Raw genomic sequence first — 18,303 nt, 5'->3', positions numbered from 1 at the left:
GGAGAGTACATTATCTGTAAATTTCTGTTTTGAAAGTGAACTACTCCTTTAAGAGCTGGAGGGTGAAAACTTTTGGAATTTTAAGATCAAGGTAAATGCGACTTACTTTGTCTTCTGGGAAACATGTAACTATGTTCTGTAGCTTCTGAAGAGAAGTGCTAAATGAAAACAAAATATGATATTTAGGCAAAATAAGAAAAATGTAGGCCTACACATCTTCATTCTCTTCAAAAGTTTCACCCCCCAGCTCTTAATGCATTGTGTTTCCTTTTGAAGCATCAGTGAGTGTTTGAATCTTCTGTAATAGTTGAATATGAGTCCCTCAGTTGTCCTCAGTGTGAAAAGATGAATCTCAAAATCATACAGTCATTGTTGGAAAGTGTTCAAATACACAAAAATGCTGAAAAACCTAATAATTTGTGGGACCTAAAGGACTTTTCGGAAGAACAGTGGGCAGTTAAACTGCTTAGGGAAAACAAGGGACTCAGAAACAACTATCACTAAACACAACTATGGCTGTGGATCATTCAGGTAACATTAAGAATCATTGAACGGGGTCAGTTTTATAAATTCAGCTATTATTTTCTCTTGTGGACTATATGTAAACATCTTTTATGTGAAATGTCTTATTCAGGTCAGTATTAAATAAAAATAACAATCTTATTTTGCTAAATGTTTTGCAGATTCTGCAAAGTGTGTATGTAAACATTTGACTCTATATAAATCCATTTCATATGGTACTGACATATTGTGCATCCCTAAATAAAGATGCGTTTGCCCCTATAATGTGATAATTATGTCTTTTAACAGCAGGGGTTATCTAGATCTAGGCAAACCCATTAATTATGGGTTATTTTCTAATTGCATATCTTAGGAAATGATACACTCTACTGGACCGACATGGGCTCCAACAGAATCTCTAGATCCAGTCGAGATCAGACCTGGAGGGAGGACATTGTCACAAGCGGTCTTGGACGTGTTGAAGGACTTGCGGTGGACTGGATTGCAGGTGTGAAGTTTTCTCTTATTTTAGCACTTCTATGCATTTCCAAATTGATGTTGTCAGGCTTATTGTTTCTCTGTTGGTTCAGGGTCTTTGTTGCTTTGCATCCAAAGGTAATATTTACTGGACGGACCATGGCTTAAATCTCATCGAGGTTGCTCGATTGAACGGCATGTACCGCGCCGTGGTGATATCCGACGGTCTCGATCAACCAAGAGCCATTGCTGTACACCCAATAAAAGGGTAAGTATCTGGCTTTATACATTTACACTTTGGTTTATTTTTTCCTAATGCTAAGCCTCAGTTTCACCCAAGAGTGGCAACGGCTTTTAAATGAATGACCTATGATCATCTAGAGAGCAGTTAGCGTGTGCAATTAGCACCTCAAGGCTTGTTAACTGCAGATGTACGTCCTCCTTAAAGGCCTTATAATTTCCTTTGCTTGTATTCTAATTTGAGAGGGCCATCATAATCTTGACCTCATGTTCGTAATGAGTTATCTCATTATCTACAGTTTTGTACTCTAAAAGTGGAGTATAAACATTTAGCTGTAACATATTTCAGATCCCTATTGTGTGGCTGCATCTATTTTGGGGTCCTGTCTTTAGCTCAGAGATTCGGTCAATTTGTAGCAATAATTTGACTCAAGAAAGTCACTTTTTAAAAATCTGAATAGCCTTGAATGACTTCAGAGATCGCTTTTGCCATTTGGAAGTGACTTTGTTTACACTATTTGCCTTTTTGTGCAAACATTTAATTGCTACATATTATTCCATAGTAGTTTTTCATCGAAATAACAAGCCTCACCTAAAACCACTTTTCTGTTTTTGGACGACATCAACAAAGGACTACATTTTTGGCTTCTACCCTTCAGACTCGAAAAACCATGTTTAATGATCCATTCAGTCCCTTATGGAAATCAAATCCTGTGCTACATTTTGTCTCATTTACACTTGAATGTGGAAAAATTGTACCTTTAAGGATACAACAGCTTGTCACAGGGACAGTACACTTAAATGGACATCTTTGTACCTTTTTTACCCCTAAAATGTTCTTAACACTGTTCTGTGTGTGTGTGTGTGTGTGTGTGTGTGTGTGTGTGTGTGTGTGTGTGTGTGTGTGTGTGTGTGTGTGTGTGTGTGTGCACTTGGATAGGTTAAATGCAGAGCACAAATTCCAAGTAAATTTCACTTTCACTTCATGGTATGTATTACTACTCTAAGGTGCTAATATGCAACTTTTAGGGGTACATGAGGTACAAGGTTGTGCTTTTAAGGGTACTGCCCCAGTGTCCAGCTGTTGTACCCTTACATGTTGTTGTACCCCCTTTTTTTGACAGTGTACTATCCGATTCTACTTAGAAATGAGGGTAGTGCCCCAGTGTCCAGCTGTTGAACCCTTACAGGTTGTTGTTACCCCCCTTTTTTTGACAGTGGACTATTTGATTCCACCTAGAAATGAGGGTAGTGCCCTGGTGTCCATCTGTTGTACCCTTACAGGTTGTTGTATACCTTTTTTTGACAGTGGACTATTTGATTCCACCTAGAAATGAGGGTAGTGCCCTGGTGTCCATCTGTTGTACCCTTACAGGTTGTTGTATACCTTTTTTTGACAATGGACTATCCAATTCCATCTAGAAATGAGGGTACTGGCCTTGTGTCCAGCTGTTGTACCTTTACGGATTGTTGTACCCCTTTTTTTTGTCTGTGGACTATCCGATTCCACTTTAAAAAGAAGGTACTGCCCCAGTGTCCAGCTGTTGTACCCTTACAGGTTGTTGTACCCATTTTTTGACAGTGTACTACCTGATTCCACCTAGAAATTAGGGTACTGCCCCAGTTTCCAGCTGTTGTACACTTAATGGTTGTTTACTCCTTTTTTGACAGTGCACTATTTGATTCCACCTAGAAAAGAGGGTACTGCCCCAGGGTCCAGCTGTTGTACCCTTACAGGTTGTTGTACTTCTTTTTTTTTTTTTTGACAGTGGACTATCCGATTCCATTTAGAAATGAAGGTACTGCCTCAGACGTCCAGCTGTTGTACTCTTACAGCTTGTTGTCCCCTTTTTTGAAAGTGGACTATCCCATTCCGCCTAGAAATTATGGTACTGCCCTAGTGTCCAGCTGTTGTACCCTTACATGCTGTTGAACCCTTTTTTTTATGACAGTGGGCTATCTGATTCCACCTAGAAATGAGGGTACTGCCCCAGTTTCCAGCTGTTGTACCCTTACAGGTTGTTGTACCTCTTTTTTATGACAGTGGACTATCTGATTCCACATAGAAATGAGAGTACTGCCCCCGTGTCCAGCTGATGTACCCTTACAAGCTGTTGAACCCTTTTTTTAGGACAGTGGACTATCTGATTCCACATAGAAATGAGGGTACTGCCCCAGTTTCCAGCTGTTGTACCCTTACAGGTTGTTGTACCTCTTTTTTTTTTTGACAGTGGACTATCCGATTCCACCTACAGTAGAAATGAGGGAACTGCCCCGGTGTCCAGCTGTTGTACCCTTACAGGTTGTTGTACCCCTTTTTTTGATAGTGGACTATCTGATTCCACTTAAAAATGAGGGTAGTGCCCCAGTGTCGAGCTGTTGTACCCTTACAGGTTGTTGTACCCCATTTTTTGACAGTGTGCTATCCGATTCCACCTAGAAATGGACAGTGAATGGCAGGGAGAGGAAAACACATCCTAATTAGAATTTCTGAGCTTCCCAGGAGGACTCAAAAACAACATTATCCGAAACTGTCACCTTGTTAGCATTATACTTGCTTCCACTGCAATTGAAGATAAAGCTTGCATTTCAAACAGTGCAAAGGCCAGAATTCCTCAGGAAGACTAGTTAATCATATTTTCCTTTGCATTCACGCAGGTTTCTCTTCTGGACGGAGTGGGGCCAGAGTCCTACTATCTCCAGGTCACGTCTTGATGGTTCAGAGCAGTCTGTGCTTGTTAGCACAGGACTAGCCAGGCCCAACGGCATCTCTGTAGACTACCAGGTCTGCTTTCACTACATGCTTACACATACAGGTTGCAGTCCATGTTGATTTCATGGCTTGTCTTTCAGCTTTAGGGCAGCCCTGCCTTCTTAAAACAACAGATGCATGATGTTTGTCTTCCAACTGCGTTTGTAGGAAAATAAATTATACTGGTGTGATGCCCGCAACAACAAGATTGAAAGAATCAACCTTGAGCGGGGTGAGCAGAGGGAGATTGTGTTCTCTTCGAGTGGGGTGGATATGTTTTCCATAGCAGTCTTTGGGGCTTACCTCTTCTGGTCTGACAGGTAATTTATTTTTCCATAAATGTTACAGTCTCTAAGAATGGCCCAGGAATGCACATACCGTCTCACTTTCCCAACAAGGTCGCGATGCCTAGTGCAAAAAGACACATTTGATTATTTCAGAATCTCTCTTGGTTCAAAGTCATTCCAAAGATGAGTTACCTCACCTTCTGTTAGACCAGCTGTGTACTGTATTTTAATGAGTTCTTTGGTTTTAATTAGTCGAGGGCCATTGATTAGCAAGTGTTAAACTTTCGGACTTGTGCCCCCTCTAGAGCCTACGCCAACGGATCCATTCGCCGTGCTTCCAAGAAAGACGCCGTGGATGTAGTGACCATCAGGAGCGGCTTGGGTGTCAGTCTGAAAGATGTGAAGGTCTTTAACCAGGATCGGGAGAAAGGTTGAGGTTTCACTTAATGGCAGTTTTCCTGTTCTTTGAACATTGCAACAATGCACACAAGTACAAGTTTATCCTAGATAAATCAGGGGTGTCCAATCCTGCTTTTGGAGGACCACCTTTCTGTTAAGACCTGGAAGTTTCTAGTAACCCTAAAGAACTCGATAGCTGGTTCAGAGGTGACTGAGTACTAGAGCTGAAATCAAAAGGAAAGTGGCCCTCCAGGAGTAGGATTGGATGCTCCTGTTGATAAATGAACACCTGATGATTCACACTGTATGTATAAAAGAAAGTTCTTGTCTTTTTTTGTGAAAGTTCTTGTTTTTTGAGCATTACAAGAATGGAATAGCTCACCCAAACTTGATGAAACCCTTTCAAATTACACTAGAATCTTGTTTGCATGCTGAATCTTTTGTCTCAAAGCTATTGTTAGATATCATTTGTTTAAACCACATGTATCAAACTCTGCTCCTGGAGGGCCACTGTTTTGTAGAGCAGATGTTTTCAACTCTGGCCCTCAAGATCAACTTTCCTGCAGAGTTTTGCTCCAAAGAACAAAGTTAGTAACTTTCGATCAAGCCTGAAGACCTGAATTAGCTAGCAAGTCACTTTTTGAATCAGAATAGCCTGGAATGACTTCAAACACTCAGTTGTAGTTTGGAAGTGACTTTGTTTACTCTATTTGCCTTTTTGTGTGAACAGTTAATTGCTACATGTTATTCCAAAGTAGTTTTCCTTGCAGTCTGTAATCGAAATAACAGTCTTCACCCAAAACCCCTTTTCTGTTTTTTTTTTTTTTTTTTCTATTGTGGTTTTCAATTTTTAACTTGTACCCTTCAAACTCAAGAAACCATTTTAATGATCCATTTAGTCTCTGATGGACATTCTAGCAATCCTGAAGACCTGGATTTGCTGGTTCAGGTGTGTTTGATTAGGGTTGGAGCTAAACTTTGCAAGAAAGTGGACCTCAATGGCCAGACTAAAGTGTAGCTCCAAGCAGCTTCATAAAACCTTTTTGGAAGTCTGAAGACTTTGATTAGCTGTGTTTATATAGGGTTGGAGCTAAACTCTGCAAGACAGTGGCCTTCCAGGAGCTGACTTTGACACCCCTAGTTTAGAAAGAGCCTCATCTTGGATTTTCTGACTCACCCAGGTACGAACGCATGCAGCAGAGCGAACGGAGGATGCCAGCAGCTTTGTTTTTACTTGGGGAATAACCGGAAAACTTGTGCTTGTGCCCACGGATATCTTGCTCCGGATGGACTCAGGTGCAACAGGTACGAGGGTTACCTGCTGTACTCCGAGAGGACCGTTTTGAGGAGTATTCATCTATCGGATGAGAATAACCTCAACTCGCCCATTAGAGCGTACGAGAACCCAAATTATTTTAAAAACGTTATAGCTTTGGCTTTTGATCACCGTCAGAAAGCGCACGGATCCAATCGGATTTTCTTCAGCGATGTTCATTATGGGAATATACAAGTCATCAGTGACGACTGGACTGAACGACGTGTGATTGCTGAGAGTAAGTAATATGTCTAATTACTTTCCTTGCCTAGTTATTTTGTCTGCAGACATAGCAAGTAGTTGTTTTGAGAACCCTTTCACAAATTCATGCTCAAGTCTGCTATGTTTTCTTGGACTTTAAAAAACCTATGACAATATCTAGTGCAACTTAAATGTTGTTTAGAAAGCTGATATCTTCTGAATAATGCTGATGTTTAGTTCATATCACGTCTGTGAGGAAAAATTTGAATGAATTGGAAATTGGTTGTATGCATTTGTCAAAACTTTTAGACCTTTCACACGCTTCTATTGGAACGTCCAGCTATCTGTCCATGGTACTTTCATGACACATTAATTTGCTTTATTTGCAATGCAGCTCATATTTGTAGTGGCATCACGGCCAATTAACTGTGGTAAAATGTAAATAAATTATCCATACAGGGTACAGCCAATTACTCTGATAAAGCAGCAGCCCAGTAGCCGGCATTGAAATTCATACCTCTTGTGATTTATCAGGCCCTAACCTTGTCAACATTAACACACGTCTCATTTAATCAGTATGCCATTAACCTGCAGAGCTGTCAGTTCGCAGCTGCCGTGCAGAACGATAGCTTGCCTGAGAGGAATTGTGATATTTGTCAAGCGAGGCCGTGGCAGGCGCTCAGATTGTTATACCTGACCCTAGACGCTAAGCTTTATCCTGTGTCATGGATTTATGCTGATATATCGCAAGCATGTATGTTGGCGTTCAGCTGATAAACAGCTTGTCGAGGGCTGATAGAGGTGAGGGAATGGCTGTTTAGTTGAAATGACTTCTGATTTGTGATGATATGAGTTTAAATGTTGAGTTTAAAGTGAACTGGCTCGACAGAGCGGTGAATAGGAATGAATCTCATAAAACCGTGCAAGAATGAGAATGGGAACTTGGCAAGAGCTCTGCTTTTGGCCTAAAATCTGACGTGGCCATGTTTTTGTACATTTCATCTGACAGCTATAACTGTATTGCTCTAGTATCTTCCAAGACCAGCTTTTGTTGACAGGACGGTTCAATTTTGACATATTGCAGCTTCTCGAAATCAAAGACAATTGCTTGGCCCGATGACTTTTACTCAGACCTCTACAGTTTTCACCAGCGCTGGTGATTAAAGACTTTGTTTTTGTCACGCTGTTAACAATGCACCCAGATCTTCTTTATTGACAACGGCTCAGCCTGTTCAGTCAGCGTGAACTTTCGCAGACAGAGGAATCACACCTAATCTTGCTCGCTCTTCATGTATACGACTGTCAGAACTGTCATAGAGGCACCCTGCCTGCCTCTTCCTGTGCTTGCAAAAGAGCCTCGGGGTTATTTAACACTTACATTGCAGCATGTTTGTTCTTGCAAGCTGTTGATGGCTTTTTAAGGGTGTACTTTAACTTAAAAATTAAAAGTATGATATTTATTCAATCTGTTGTTCAATACCAGTTTGACTTTCTTCTGTGCAACACGGATGAAGAAATGTCTGTCTGTCTATTTATTTTTCTAATGATAATCTGGGCGGTACGTATTATCACCGTAAAATTTCTGACAATACAAAATTTGGGATTAGGAATTCTTATTTTTTTTAAAAGAACTTGCTTTGCAGCAGCCTCACATCAAGTTTTTGTATTAAGGTGGCACTTTTTGTATCATTTTCTTCATATATTGGTATCTTAAATATGATTTTAAATGTTCCAGTTGTGTTTATTTGCTAAAAAACACTACATATTTGGTCTTAAACATTTTGTATGTGCCTTACAGGTATATTTGGATTTATTTGTATAGGAGATGCTTTTATTCAGAGCAACTTAGATTTTTTTTTCTTTTTCTTTTGGGTGAACGGCTTCTCACTAGTAATACAAAGTTTCAGACATTGTTCAGAACAGTACACGTTATAGTAGTTTTAAGTAAAAACTTTAAGCATTTTAAGAGATGCCAGAATAATGAGTGAATCGTTCTTTTAAGCAATATCCTTTGAATGAATCAATCTATCTGAATGATTCTTTGATCCAAATCTCAAGTTTAAATGATTGAGTCAGTTGTGAGTCAAAATATCAAGGTGTATATTGAATATTGTCAAAATTTCTCACTTGAACATCAAGGTTCGAGTGAGCTATTAACTTCTGCATTCAGATTGAGTCAGTGAATTCAACTTTGAATGAGTCATTTATACCAGATTTGTAAACTAAATTGACCGATTCATTCTAAAGATCTAAACTAAAAGATTCACTCTTGATTCTGGCATCTCTGCTTTTCTTATGAACATGCAAAATGTAGTTAATAATGGCTTCGATTTTGAGTTTTTCACTCAAAACTATCATATGACTTCAGAAGACTTGAAATATAATTTTTTTGAATCTTTTGCATATTTTTGTGTCCTTTTTGAAGCTTAAATGTTCCAGTCCTCCTTTTTTTCTTTTTCTTGTAGTTGCACAAAAAGCGATTAGTAGAATTCTTTAAATGTTTCATTTTTGTTTCATGTACTTTCCCTAAAAAGATTTAAAAATTTAGAAAAAAATATCAAATTTTAAGTAAACTGTTAACTTCTGCATCCAGATTGAGTCAGTGAACTGATCTCATGTTCTATTTCAGTCCAATTTGTGAATGAGTCATTCAGACCAGTTTTGTAAACTAAATTGATTGATTCATTGAATTAATCAAAAGATTCACTCATGATTTTGCAATCTGTACTTCTCTTATAAACAAAAAATTCAGCAAATAATGACTTTCAACCTTTTCACTCTAAACTATCGTATGACTTAAGACTTGAAATCTTTTGTCTAATCTTTTGTTTATTTTCTTTATTTTAGTGTTGTTTTTGAGTTGAAACATTCCAGCTATGAATTATTATTGAGTCAATGAAGTGAACTAGAAATCTATATCAGTCCAATTTGTGAATGAGTCATTAAGACCAGTTTTGTAAACTAAATTGATTAATTCAGTATCTCAAAAGATTTGCTCATGATTTTGTCATCTGTACTTCTCTCATAAACATCCAAAATTTAGTGAATAATGACTTAAATTTCAAGTTTTTCACTCAAAACTATCATATGGCTTCAGAAGAATCTATTTTAATATTTTAATCTATTTTAATATTTTGTGTATTTTTGTGTCCTTTTTGAAGCTTAAATATCCCAGTCCTGTTTTTTTGGTTAGTAGTATTCTTCATCTTTTGTGAACTTTTGCTAAAAAGATGTATATTGAAAATTTTCAACCTTTAGAAAAAGACCAAGTTCAAGGGAACTGTTAACTGCTGCATTCAAATTGAGTCAATGAAGTGAATGAATCATTTAGACCAGTTTTGTAAACTAAATTGATTGATTCATTCATGATTTTTCCATCTATACTTCTCTTATGAGTCCCAAATTTAGTGAATAATGACTTAAATTTCAAGTTTTTCCACTCAAACCTGTCATATGACTTAAGAAGACTTGAAATATAAATTTTTCTTGCATCTTTTTTTGAATCTTTTGTTTATTTTGTGACATTTTTGAAGCTTAAACATTCCAGCCCTGATTTATTATTGAGTCAATGAAGTGAACTAGAAATCTATATCAGTCCGATTTGTGAACGAGTCATTTAGACCAGTTTTGTAAACTAAATTGATTGATTCATTCAGTATTTCAAAAGATTCGCTCATGATTTTGCCATCTGTACTTCTCTTATAAACATCCCAAATGTAGTGTTTAATGACTTAAATTTCAAGCTTTTCACTCTTAACTATCACATGACTTAAGAAGACTTGAAATATACCTTTTGAATCTTTTGTTTATTTGTGTGTCCTTTTGAAGCTTAAACATTCCAGCCCTGATTTATTATTGAGTCAATGAAGTGAACTAGAAATTGATTGATTCATTCAGTATTTTAAAGGTGCCATAGAATGCATTGAATCAATATTTTAAATTGTTCTCTGATGGCATAGGAAAGGGCAAAAATTCTCCAGAAACGGTTTTACAAGTCCATTTACAACCCTAGGATTTGTCCCTAGAATGAAATGCTCTGCTACTGCCTTATTTGGAAGGTCCGTGAATATTAATGAGGGGCTCTGCTCTGATTGGCTGTTTCACAGAGCTGCTCATCTCAATAGCTCGCACATGTAGGAAATATATATTTAATTATGGAGCAATAGCCGCTTTTAATATGCGGTTTGTTAAATCTGCCATTTTGAATCCGCGGCATTTTACTCTCACTATTGTGATCGCATGTGCTTTGTGTAAAGTTATAAAGCAGCAACACAAGTACTTACCACACAAGTTTAGATACTTGTCAGTAATACTCAGGATCTGTAAATCATTCGCCATCATCAGTGCAGTCATCTCTCTGTTTATGCGTTAAGTGAAATCTTATGTACTGCAATGTAACAGGCTACCGCTAGCATTAAACTAATCATGTCCCTTCAGTGGCTTGCCTTATTTTACTGATGTACTGAAGTTAATGATGATTGGGCTATGCAAATGTTGGGGGCGTAACTATTAACGATCAGGACTATTGCGTAATAGTCGGTGTTATGTTGGAATTGACCTTTTTTTGGTGGTCTATTTTCCATTCTATGGCACCTTTAAGATTCGCTCATGATTTTGCCATATACACTTCTCTTATGAACCCCAAATTTATCAAATAATAACTTAAATTTCAAGTTATTCACTCAAAACTGTCATAGAAGACTTAAAATATACCTTTTTTTCATCTTCTTGAATCTTTTGTTTATTTTTGTGTCTTTTTTAAAGCTTAAACATTCCAGTCCTTTTTTTTTTTTTGTAGTTGCACAAAAAGCGATTAGTGGTATTCTTCAAAGATTTATCTTTTGTGAACTTTTAATAAAAAGATGCACAGGTATGTGCCAAAAAATTGGAATATTGAGTGAAAGTCCATTTATTTCAATAATTTGTTTCAAAAAGTGAAACTTTTATGTCATATTAGTTCACTACACACAAAGTGAAATATTTCAAGACTTTATTTGTTTCAATTTTAATGATTATGGATTAAAGATAAAAAAAATCCAGTATTTCTCAATATTAGAATGTCATGACAAAGTTCAACATTGTACAGTAGGCTCCCAGTGTCCCAATCTAGTCAGCTAATTAATGCAAAACACCGGCGAAGGTTTCCTCAGCCTATAAATTGTCTCAGTCTGGCTTAGTAGGCTTCAGAAATTATGGGGAAGACTGCTGACTTGACAGTTGTGCAGAAGACCATCGTTGACACCCTCCATAAGGAGGAAAAGTCTTAAAAGACAATTGCAAAAGAAGCTGGATGCTCACAGAGTGCAGTATCGAAGTATATTAAAGGATAACTATTGCCAAAATGCAACCTGGGCTATTTTTTACTATAAACGAGACAAACTTATATCTAAAAGCATAATTATGAAAAATGAGTCGCTTTTGAGATTGACCGTGATTTCGTTTTGTGGTCAATGGCAGGTGAATGGGAGTACTAAGGGCATAAATTTGAGCGCATCAAAATCGATATTTTTACGACACTAAGAAGGCTCGACACACCATGAAACTTTGCTCAAAGTATCGCCTGGGTCTCTACACATGAACTCAAGCATTGAGAACATTGTTTGTGTACACAGAGTTTACTAAAAAGAAAGGTTTTGAACAACTCACTGACACTGTTTGGGTTTCCGCTCGCAGCCATCTTGCCAGTCAAGAAGTGTCGATCTCCGAATGCGAATGAATGGACTCCATAGGACGAAATATTAGACTTACATGAGGCTCTTTTTACAACTAGAAGGTTAATATTGTTTTTCACTTGCGACAAAACAACGAATTAGCCGTGCATTTATATGGAAATATGCTTTAGGAGCTATCCATCCTCGCAATCGGAGATCAATGCATGACATGGGCTACAGCTGGAGAATTCCATGCATCAAGCCACTTGACAACACAAACAACGTCAGAAGCGTCTGAACTGGGCTAAGGAGAAAAAGTACTGGTCTGTTGCCCAGTGGTCCTGTTTTCAGATGAAAGCAAATTTTGCATTTGGAAATCAAGGTCGCAGAGTCTGGAGAAAGACCGGAGAGGCACAAAAGTCAAGCTGCTTAAAGTCCAGTGTGAAGTTTCCACAGTCAGTGATGGTTTGGGGAGCCATGCCATCTGCTGGTGTGGGTCCATTGTCTTTTATCAAGTCCGCAGTCAACGCAGCTGTCTACCAGGAAACTTTAGAGCACTTAATGCTTCCTGCTGCCGACAAGCTTTTTGGAGATGATGATTTTATTTTCCAGCAGGATTTGGCACCTGCCCACAAAGCCAAAACTACCAGTACCTGGTTTAATAGCCATGGAATAACTGTACTTGTTTGGCCAGGAAACTCGCCTGACTTAAACCTCATTGAAAATCTATGGGGTATTGTCAAGAGGAAGATGAGGGAACAGAGACCCCGGAATGCAGATGAGCTGAAGGTCAATATCAGCGATATTGGGCTACCATAACACCTCAACTGTGTCAAAGGCTGATCGCCTCCATGCCACGCCGCCTTGATGCTGTAATTAGTGCAAAAGGAGGCCCAACAAAGTACTGAGGACATAATAGAGTACATTAACACACTTTTCAGAAGGCCATCATGTGTTTAAGATCCTTTTTTTATTGGTCACATGAAATATTCTAATTTTGTGAAATACTAGGATTTTTTTTTAGGTCTTTAATCCATAATCATCAAAATTGAAACAAATAAAGGCTTGAAATATTTCACTTTGTGTGTAGTGAACTAATATAACAAACAAGTTTCACTATTTGAAACAAAATATTGTAATAAATGGACTATCCCTCAATATTCAAATTTTTGGCACATACCTGTACATCTTTTTATCAAAAGTTCACAAACGATGAATCTTTGAAGAATACCACGAATTGCTTCTTGTGCAACTACAAAAAACAAAAATGGACTGGAACGTTTAAGCTTTAAAAAGGACACAAAAATCAAAAAATCAAAAATATGTTTCAAGTGAACTGCTAACTACTGCATTCAGATGAAGTGAACTTGAAATCTATATCAGTCTGATATGTGAATGAGTCATTCAGACCAGTTTTGTAAACGAATTTGATTCATTTAGTATTTCAAAAGATTCACTTATGATTTTTTTTTCAGATGCAGCAAATTATAAATGTCTTACATTTCTTTTGTTTTTAAATCAAAACTATCATATGGCTTCAGAAGACTTGAAATATACTTGTTTTTTTATTTAAATCTTTTGAGTATTCTTGAGTCCTATTTGAAGCTCAAATATTCCAGTCCTGTTATGTGTTGTTCTTGTTTTTTTTTTTTTTTTTTTTTTTTTTGTAGTTGCACAAAAAGCAATTAGTAATATATATATTTTTTTAATTTCTTCTTTTGTGAACTAAAAAGATGTACAGTACAGACCAAACGTTTGGACACACCTTCTCATTCAAATGAGAATTCAACTGAAAAAAACTTGTGAAAAAATATCTTTCAGGTGGTCAAATAGCAAATAGTGGAGCTCTGCAGCCACCTACTGGTAAAAGTTATTTTTTTACTTTTAAAGCTGGATTTTCCAAAAGATGGGCAAAAATCTTACACTAAACCATGTGAAATTATCCATGTTATCCACATGAATTAAAGTTAGAAATGTGGGTCTTTTATAAAGTGAATTTTACATAAAAAAGCAGTTTTTGTATAAAAACCCATTTAAAAAATATTTATGTATTAATTTATATATATTTAAAAAAAATATCACTAAACCAATGAAAAGTGCACAAATGTAAAGTAAAAACTTTAATAAACAGAAAAAATATACAGTACAGACCAAAAGTGTGAACACACCTTCTCATTCATTTGATTCATTCAGTATTTCAAAAGATTCGCTCATGATTTTGCCATCTGTGCTTCTTTTATGAAAGTGCTTGAAGATTTGAAATATACTGTATTTCAATTTCATCCCTTTGCACTAATTTTTGTCATTTTAAAAGCTTTTTTTGTAGTAATTAGTGTAATTCTTTACAGTTTTATCTTGTGTGTTTCGTAGCAGCATTAAGGTGAGTAAATGATAACAGATTTTTTTTTAAAATAACACTTTTTTGCTCTATTCACACATCAGGGTTATTTTTAGACATGTTACTTAGCTACAAAAAGGCTAATCAGTGTAGAAAATACAAAGAGCAAACAACACCATAGTATAATTAGCCATTTAAGAGAGACATGTCTGGTTTAGGAATGAAGAGAGTGGCCATTGAAATTCAGTGGCAGTCTGTGGGAGAATATTAGAAAGAATTAAAGGTCTTTCTTCATCAAGACTCCACAAGTGCACAAGACGTCCAGCCCTGAAGGCTTTTTATCCGTGTGTGAGGAAAATCGATTGCGGGTTAGGGGTGAAAGAGAGCTACTGCGAGAGTATTGGCTTGGAGAGAGAGACATGCAGAGGGAGGCCGTCAGACAGACAGCCAGTGTGAACTATGCCAGAGGGGTTCGAAGGCACATGATCAGCTGTCAGGCCTTTAGAGAAAGAGCGAGAGACAGCGATACCAATGCTGCGTCTCCGTCGGGGGAAATCTGTCTTTGTTAGCCATGAGGACGGTGATGGATCGCAGGCAGGATGTGATCGGTTGACACACACGTAATTTACCGTACAGGAGATGTTTCCAGGGCAACACGCATCTTACGTAACTCTCGTCGGAGCCTGAAGTGAAAATGTCATGTCAGCTTCATTCCTAAAGCCAGTCATTTTCATCTGGAGCCTTGTTCCTGATGACCTCTGATAAACAAATACCAAGTTATTGCTGTTTAAAGTCATGTTTGCTTTCTTAGCACTTGTTCCTTGTCTTTTTGTGAACCATTTTTTTTTTTTCTGTGAACGCATGATATGTTGGTATGATATTGGGTTATTATTATATTGTGTGTTTATTTTTGCATACTCATTTAACCCTGGATTTTGCCATTTAGATTTCCATTGCTGTCATTTAACACTCACTTAAAGTTTAAATGGAACAGATGAACGTACAGTGCCTTGCAAAAGTATTCATACCCCTTCATTTTTTTTCACATTTTGTTGCAGCATTATGTTAAACAGCTTTAAATTAGTTTCCCCCCACATCAATTTACACTCCATACACCATAATAATGACAAAGCAAAAACCAGATTTGCTAATTTTGCACATTTATTAAAAATAAAACACTGAAATAAGTACATTAACTCAGTACATAGTTGAAGCACCTTTACAGCCTCAAGTCTTTTTGGGTATGATGTGACAAGCTTTGCACATCTGGCCTAGAAATCTAGACGCACCCTAGCGGCAGCAAAAATTATTTTGCAGCCAGGTGGGTCTAGACACTCTCAATAGACCTTCTAGCTGCAAAAACCCAAATTGGGTCAGGCCAATCACAACGCGTATAGAGTAGGCGGGGCGGGCTTAACATATGACGACAGAGTTGCGACGCCTGCCACTTGAAAAACAAAGAATGGCGGCTGCAGCTGTCGAACAGCGGTCTTTCGAATCGGCTTTGGCCGCGACTCTGGAGGACTTGGAGTTAAGTTTTTCTTTAAGAAACGAGCAAAGAACGGCACTTAAGTCATTTTTAAAAAAAGGAAGATGTGTTTGGAGTTTTGCCGACTGGATACGGAAAAAGCTTAGACTACGTCACCTTCTTCGTTGCTCTGATTGGTTGAAGCGCTATCCTATTGCGTGCATAGGGATTTTGAGAGACAACCGTTTATCCCGCCCCTCGGAGTAAGCCGCGTCTATGGAGAGTTTCCAGACTAAACATCTTGATGTAAGTCTGGCTCGCCAGGCTATCATTATGGTGTATGAGACGTAGATTGATGTGGAAAAAAAGTAATTTAAAGCAGTTTAACATAATGCTGCAACAAAACAAAATGTGAAAAAAATGAAGGGGTATGAATACTTTCGCAAGGCACTGTACATATGGTAGGTTTTATGTGATGGTTTTGTAGCTGTCATTGCAGTCCTGAACTTTTTTTTTATAAGACACCATGTACATTTAATGGCGCTAAAAGAGCGTTTGGTTTTTCCCTGGGAACGGATAAACATACATATGGTACATTTTATGTGTTGTTGGTTTTGTAGGTGTCACCGCAGTTCTGAACTTTTTTGCAAGACGTAAAATGCGTACCGCCATGTACAGTATGTTTTTATTACATATTCAGTGTGAAATGTCCACTAAGTGGCGCTAAAAGAGTGTTCGTTTTTTTTCTCCGGAACTGATGAACGTACATATGGTACGTTTTATGTGACATTGGTTTTGTAGGTGTCACTGCAGTTCTGAACTTTTCCGCAAGTTGCGAAATAGATAAGGCCGTGTACATTTTGTTACGTATTCAATGTAAAATGTTCACTGGGTGGCACTAAAATAGTGGTCAGTTTTCCCCAGGAGCAGATGAACGTTTTATGTGACGTTCTTTTTGTAGATTTCACCGAAGTTCTAACATTTTTCGCAAGACAAGGAATGCATACCACCATGTACATTTCATGATGTATTCGATGTGAAATATCCACTGGGTGGAACTAAAAGAGTGTTCATTTTTTCCTCCCAGAACAGATAAACGTACATATGGTACGTTTTATATGATGTTGGTTTTATCGAAGTTCTAATCTTTTTCACAAGATGTAAAATACGTACCGCCATGTACGTTTTGTGACATATTTGATGTGAAACGTCCACTGAGTGGCGCTAAAAGAGTGTTCAGATTTTCCCCAGGAACAGATTAACGTACATATGGTACATTTTATGTGATGTTGGTTTTGTAGGTGTCATCGCAGTTCTGAACTTTCTCACAAGACATGAAACATGTGCCGCCATCTACGTTTCGTGACTTATTCGATGTGAAATGTCCACTGGGTGGCACTAAAATAATGTTTGTTTGTTTTTCCCTGGAACAGATGAACGTACATATATGGTACGTTTTATGTGACGTTGGTTTTATATGTGTCACCTCAGTTCTGAACTTTTTCACAAGACGCAAAATATATAACCGCCATGTTTAGTACATTTAATGACATATTCGATGTGAAATGTCCACTGAGTGGCGCTTAAAACATGGTAGTTTTTTCCCCCCGGAACTGATGAACGTACATATGGTACGTTTTATGTGACATTGGTTTTGTAGGTGTCAGCCGCAGTTCTGACTTTAAATATTTGTTGAGTGGCGCTAAAAGCCCGTAATTTTTTTTATACAACATACCATCTGCACTACACCTAAACCTACCCGGTAGTATGAACAAAAGCAAATGTGATGTTTTAGCTTGTTTTTCAAACTCTTTCATTGTGAGTCATGCTTTTGACAGACCCAGGGATTCCACATCCTAAATCTAATCCCATGCCAAAGTTACAGAGAAAGCTTGTTATATCTGGAAAGCAAAACATATGGAGCTGCAACCATAACTGTGTACAAAAATGATTACAGAGGCTCACCGTTTTACTGCTTCTTCTAGTGCGAATTTCTGTTGGAAGCTGCTGTGATATGTACTCAAGATTGTCACAAAGCATTTTGTTTCTTGTGAAAAAGTTCCCAGAGGTTCGTTTTCATCTGGAGACCATGTAGTAAAAAAAGACTACAGATCTATACAGGTGGAGCTGGGGAGGTTTCTGGAGGGTTTCTAAGGCATGCTGTGACTGCGACAGCAAGTGCTAGCCGAGCATTTGAATTTTAAAGCTCATTGGCTGCTGATGTGAAAGTAACCAATCAGCTGCACCATGTAAATAATGATGTGATTATATCAGGTTGAGTTAGAATTGGTCTTCGACATTTAGACATCTAGACATCTAGAAAGTTAATGGCAGAATTGTATGGTTTTCAAGGCTGATGCTGATAACAATTATTAAAGGTCAAGTAGACTGATAAACAATGCTTTCAACTGAAAAAAAAAATCCTAAAGGGAAGTTCCTGTGCCATGTAGACATCTAGAAAGTTCATGACAGAACTTTGTATTTAATCTAATAGGGGGTCGACTGATATGTGTTTTTCAGGGCAGATACCAATTATTACAGATCAAGTAGACCAATAACCAATATTTTGAAGAGATATATATGTCTGGTTTAAAAATGAAAATTAATATAAAAAGTAATGAACGAGTATATTACATATTAAGTTGACTGATAACCGATATTTTGAACCGATATA

At 37.6% G+C, this 18,303-nt stretch overlaps 1 protein-coding gene across 1 annotated transcript in view; it reads left to right on the top strand.

Annotated features, from left to right (window-relative positions):
- Positions 1–900: 900 nt before the first annotated feature.
- Positions 901–18,303, top strand: part of LOC141338048 (low-density lipoprotein receptor-related protein 1B-like) — a 104,962-nt gene continuing 87,559 nt past the window's right edge. Inside the window, exons 1-6 of the mRNA XM_073843618.1 lie at positions 901–1,009; positions 1,117–1,246; positions 3,877–4,003; positions 4,139–4,290; positions 4,563–4,687; positions 5,838–6,209. Of these exons, the coding sequence (XP_073699719.1) occupies positions 901–1,009; positions 1,117–1,246; positions 3,877–4,003; positions 4,139–4,290; positions 4,563–4,687; positions 5,838–6,209 (1,015 nt within the window). The remainder of the gene's footprint in view (positions 1,010–1,116; positions 1,247–3,876; positions 4,004–4,138; positions 4,291–4,562; positions 4,688–5,837; positions 6,210–18,303) is intronic.

The sequence above is a fragment of the Garra rufa genome, chromosome 7 (genome assembly GCF_049309525.1).
Source record: "Garra rufa chromosome 7, GarRuf1.0, whole genome shotgun sequence".
Classification (NCBI taxonomy): Eukaryota; Metazoa; Chordata; class Actinopteri; order Cypriniformes; family Cyprinidae; genus Garra; species Garra rufa.
Note: the sequence above shows the minus strand (reverse complement) of the source record. Positions and strands in the feature narration are given on the sequence as shown.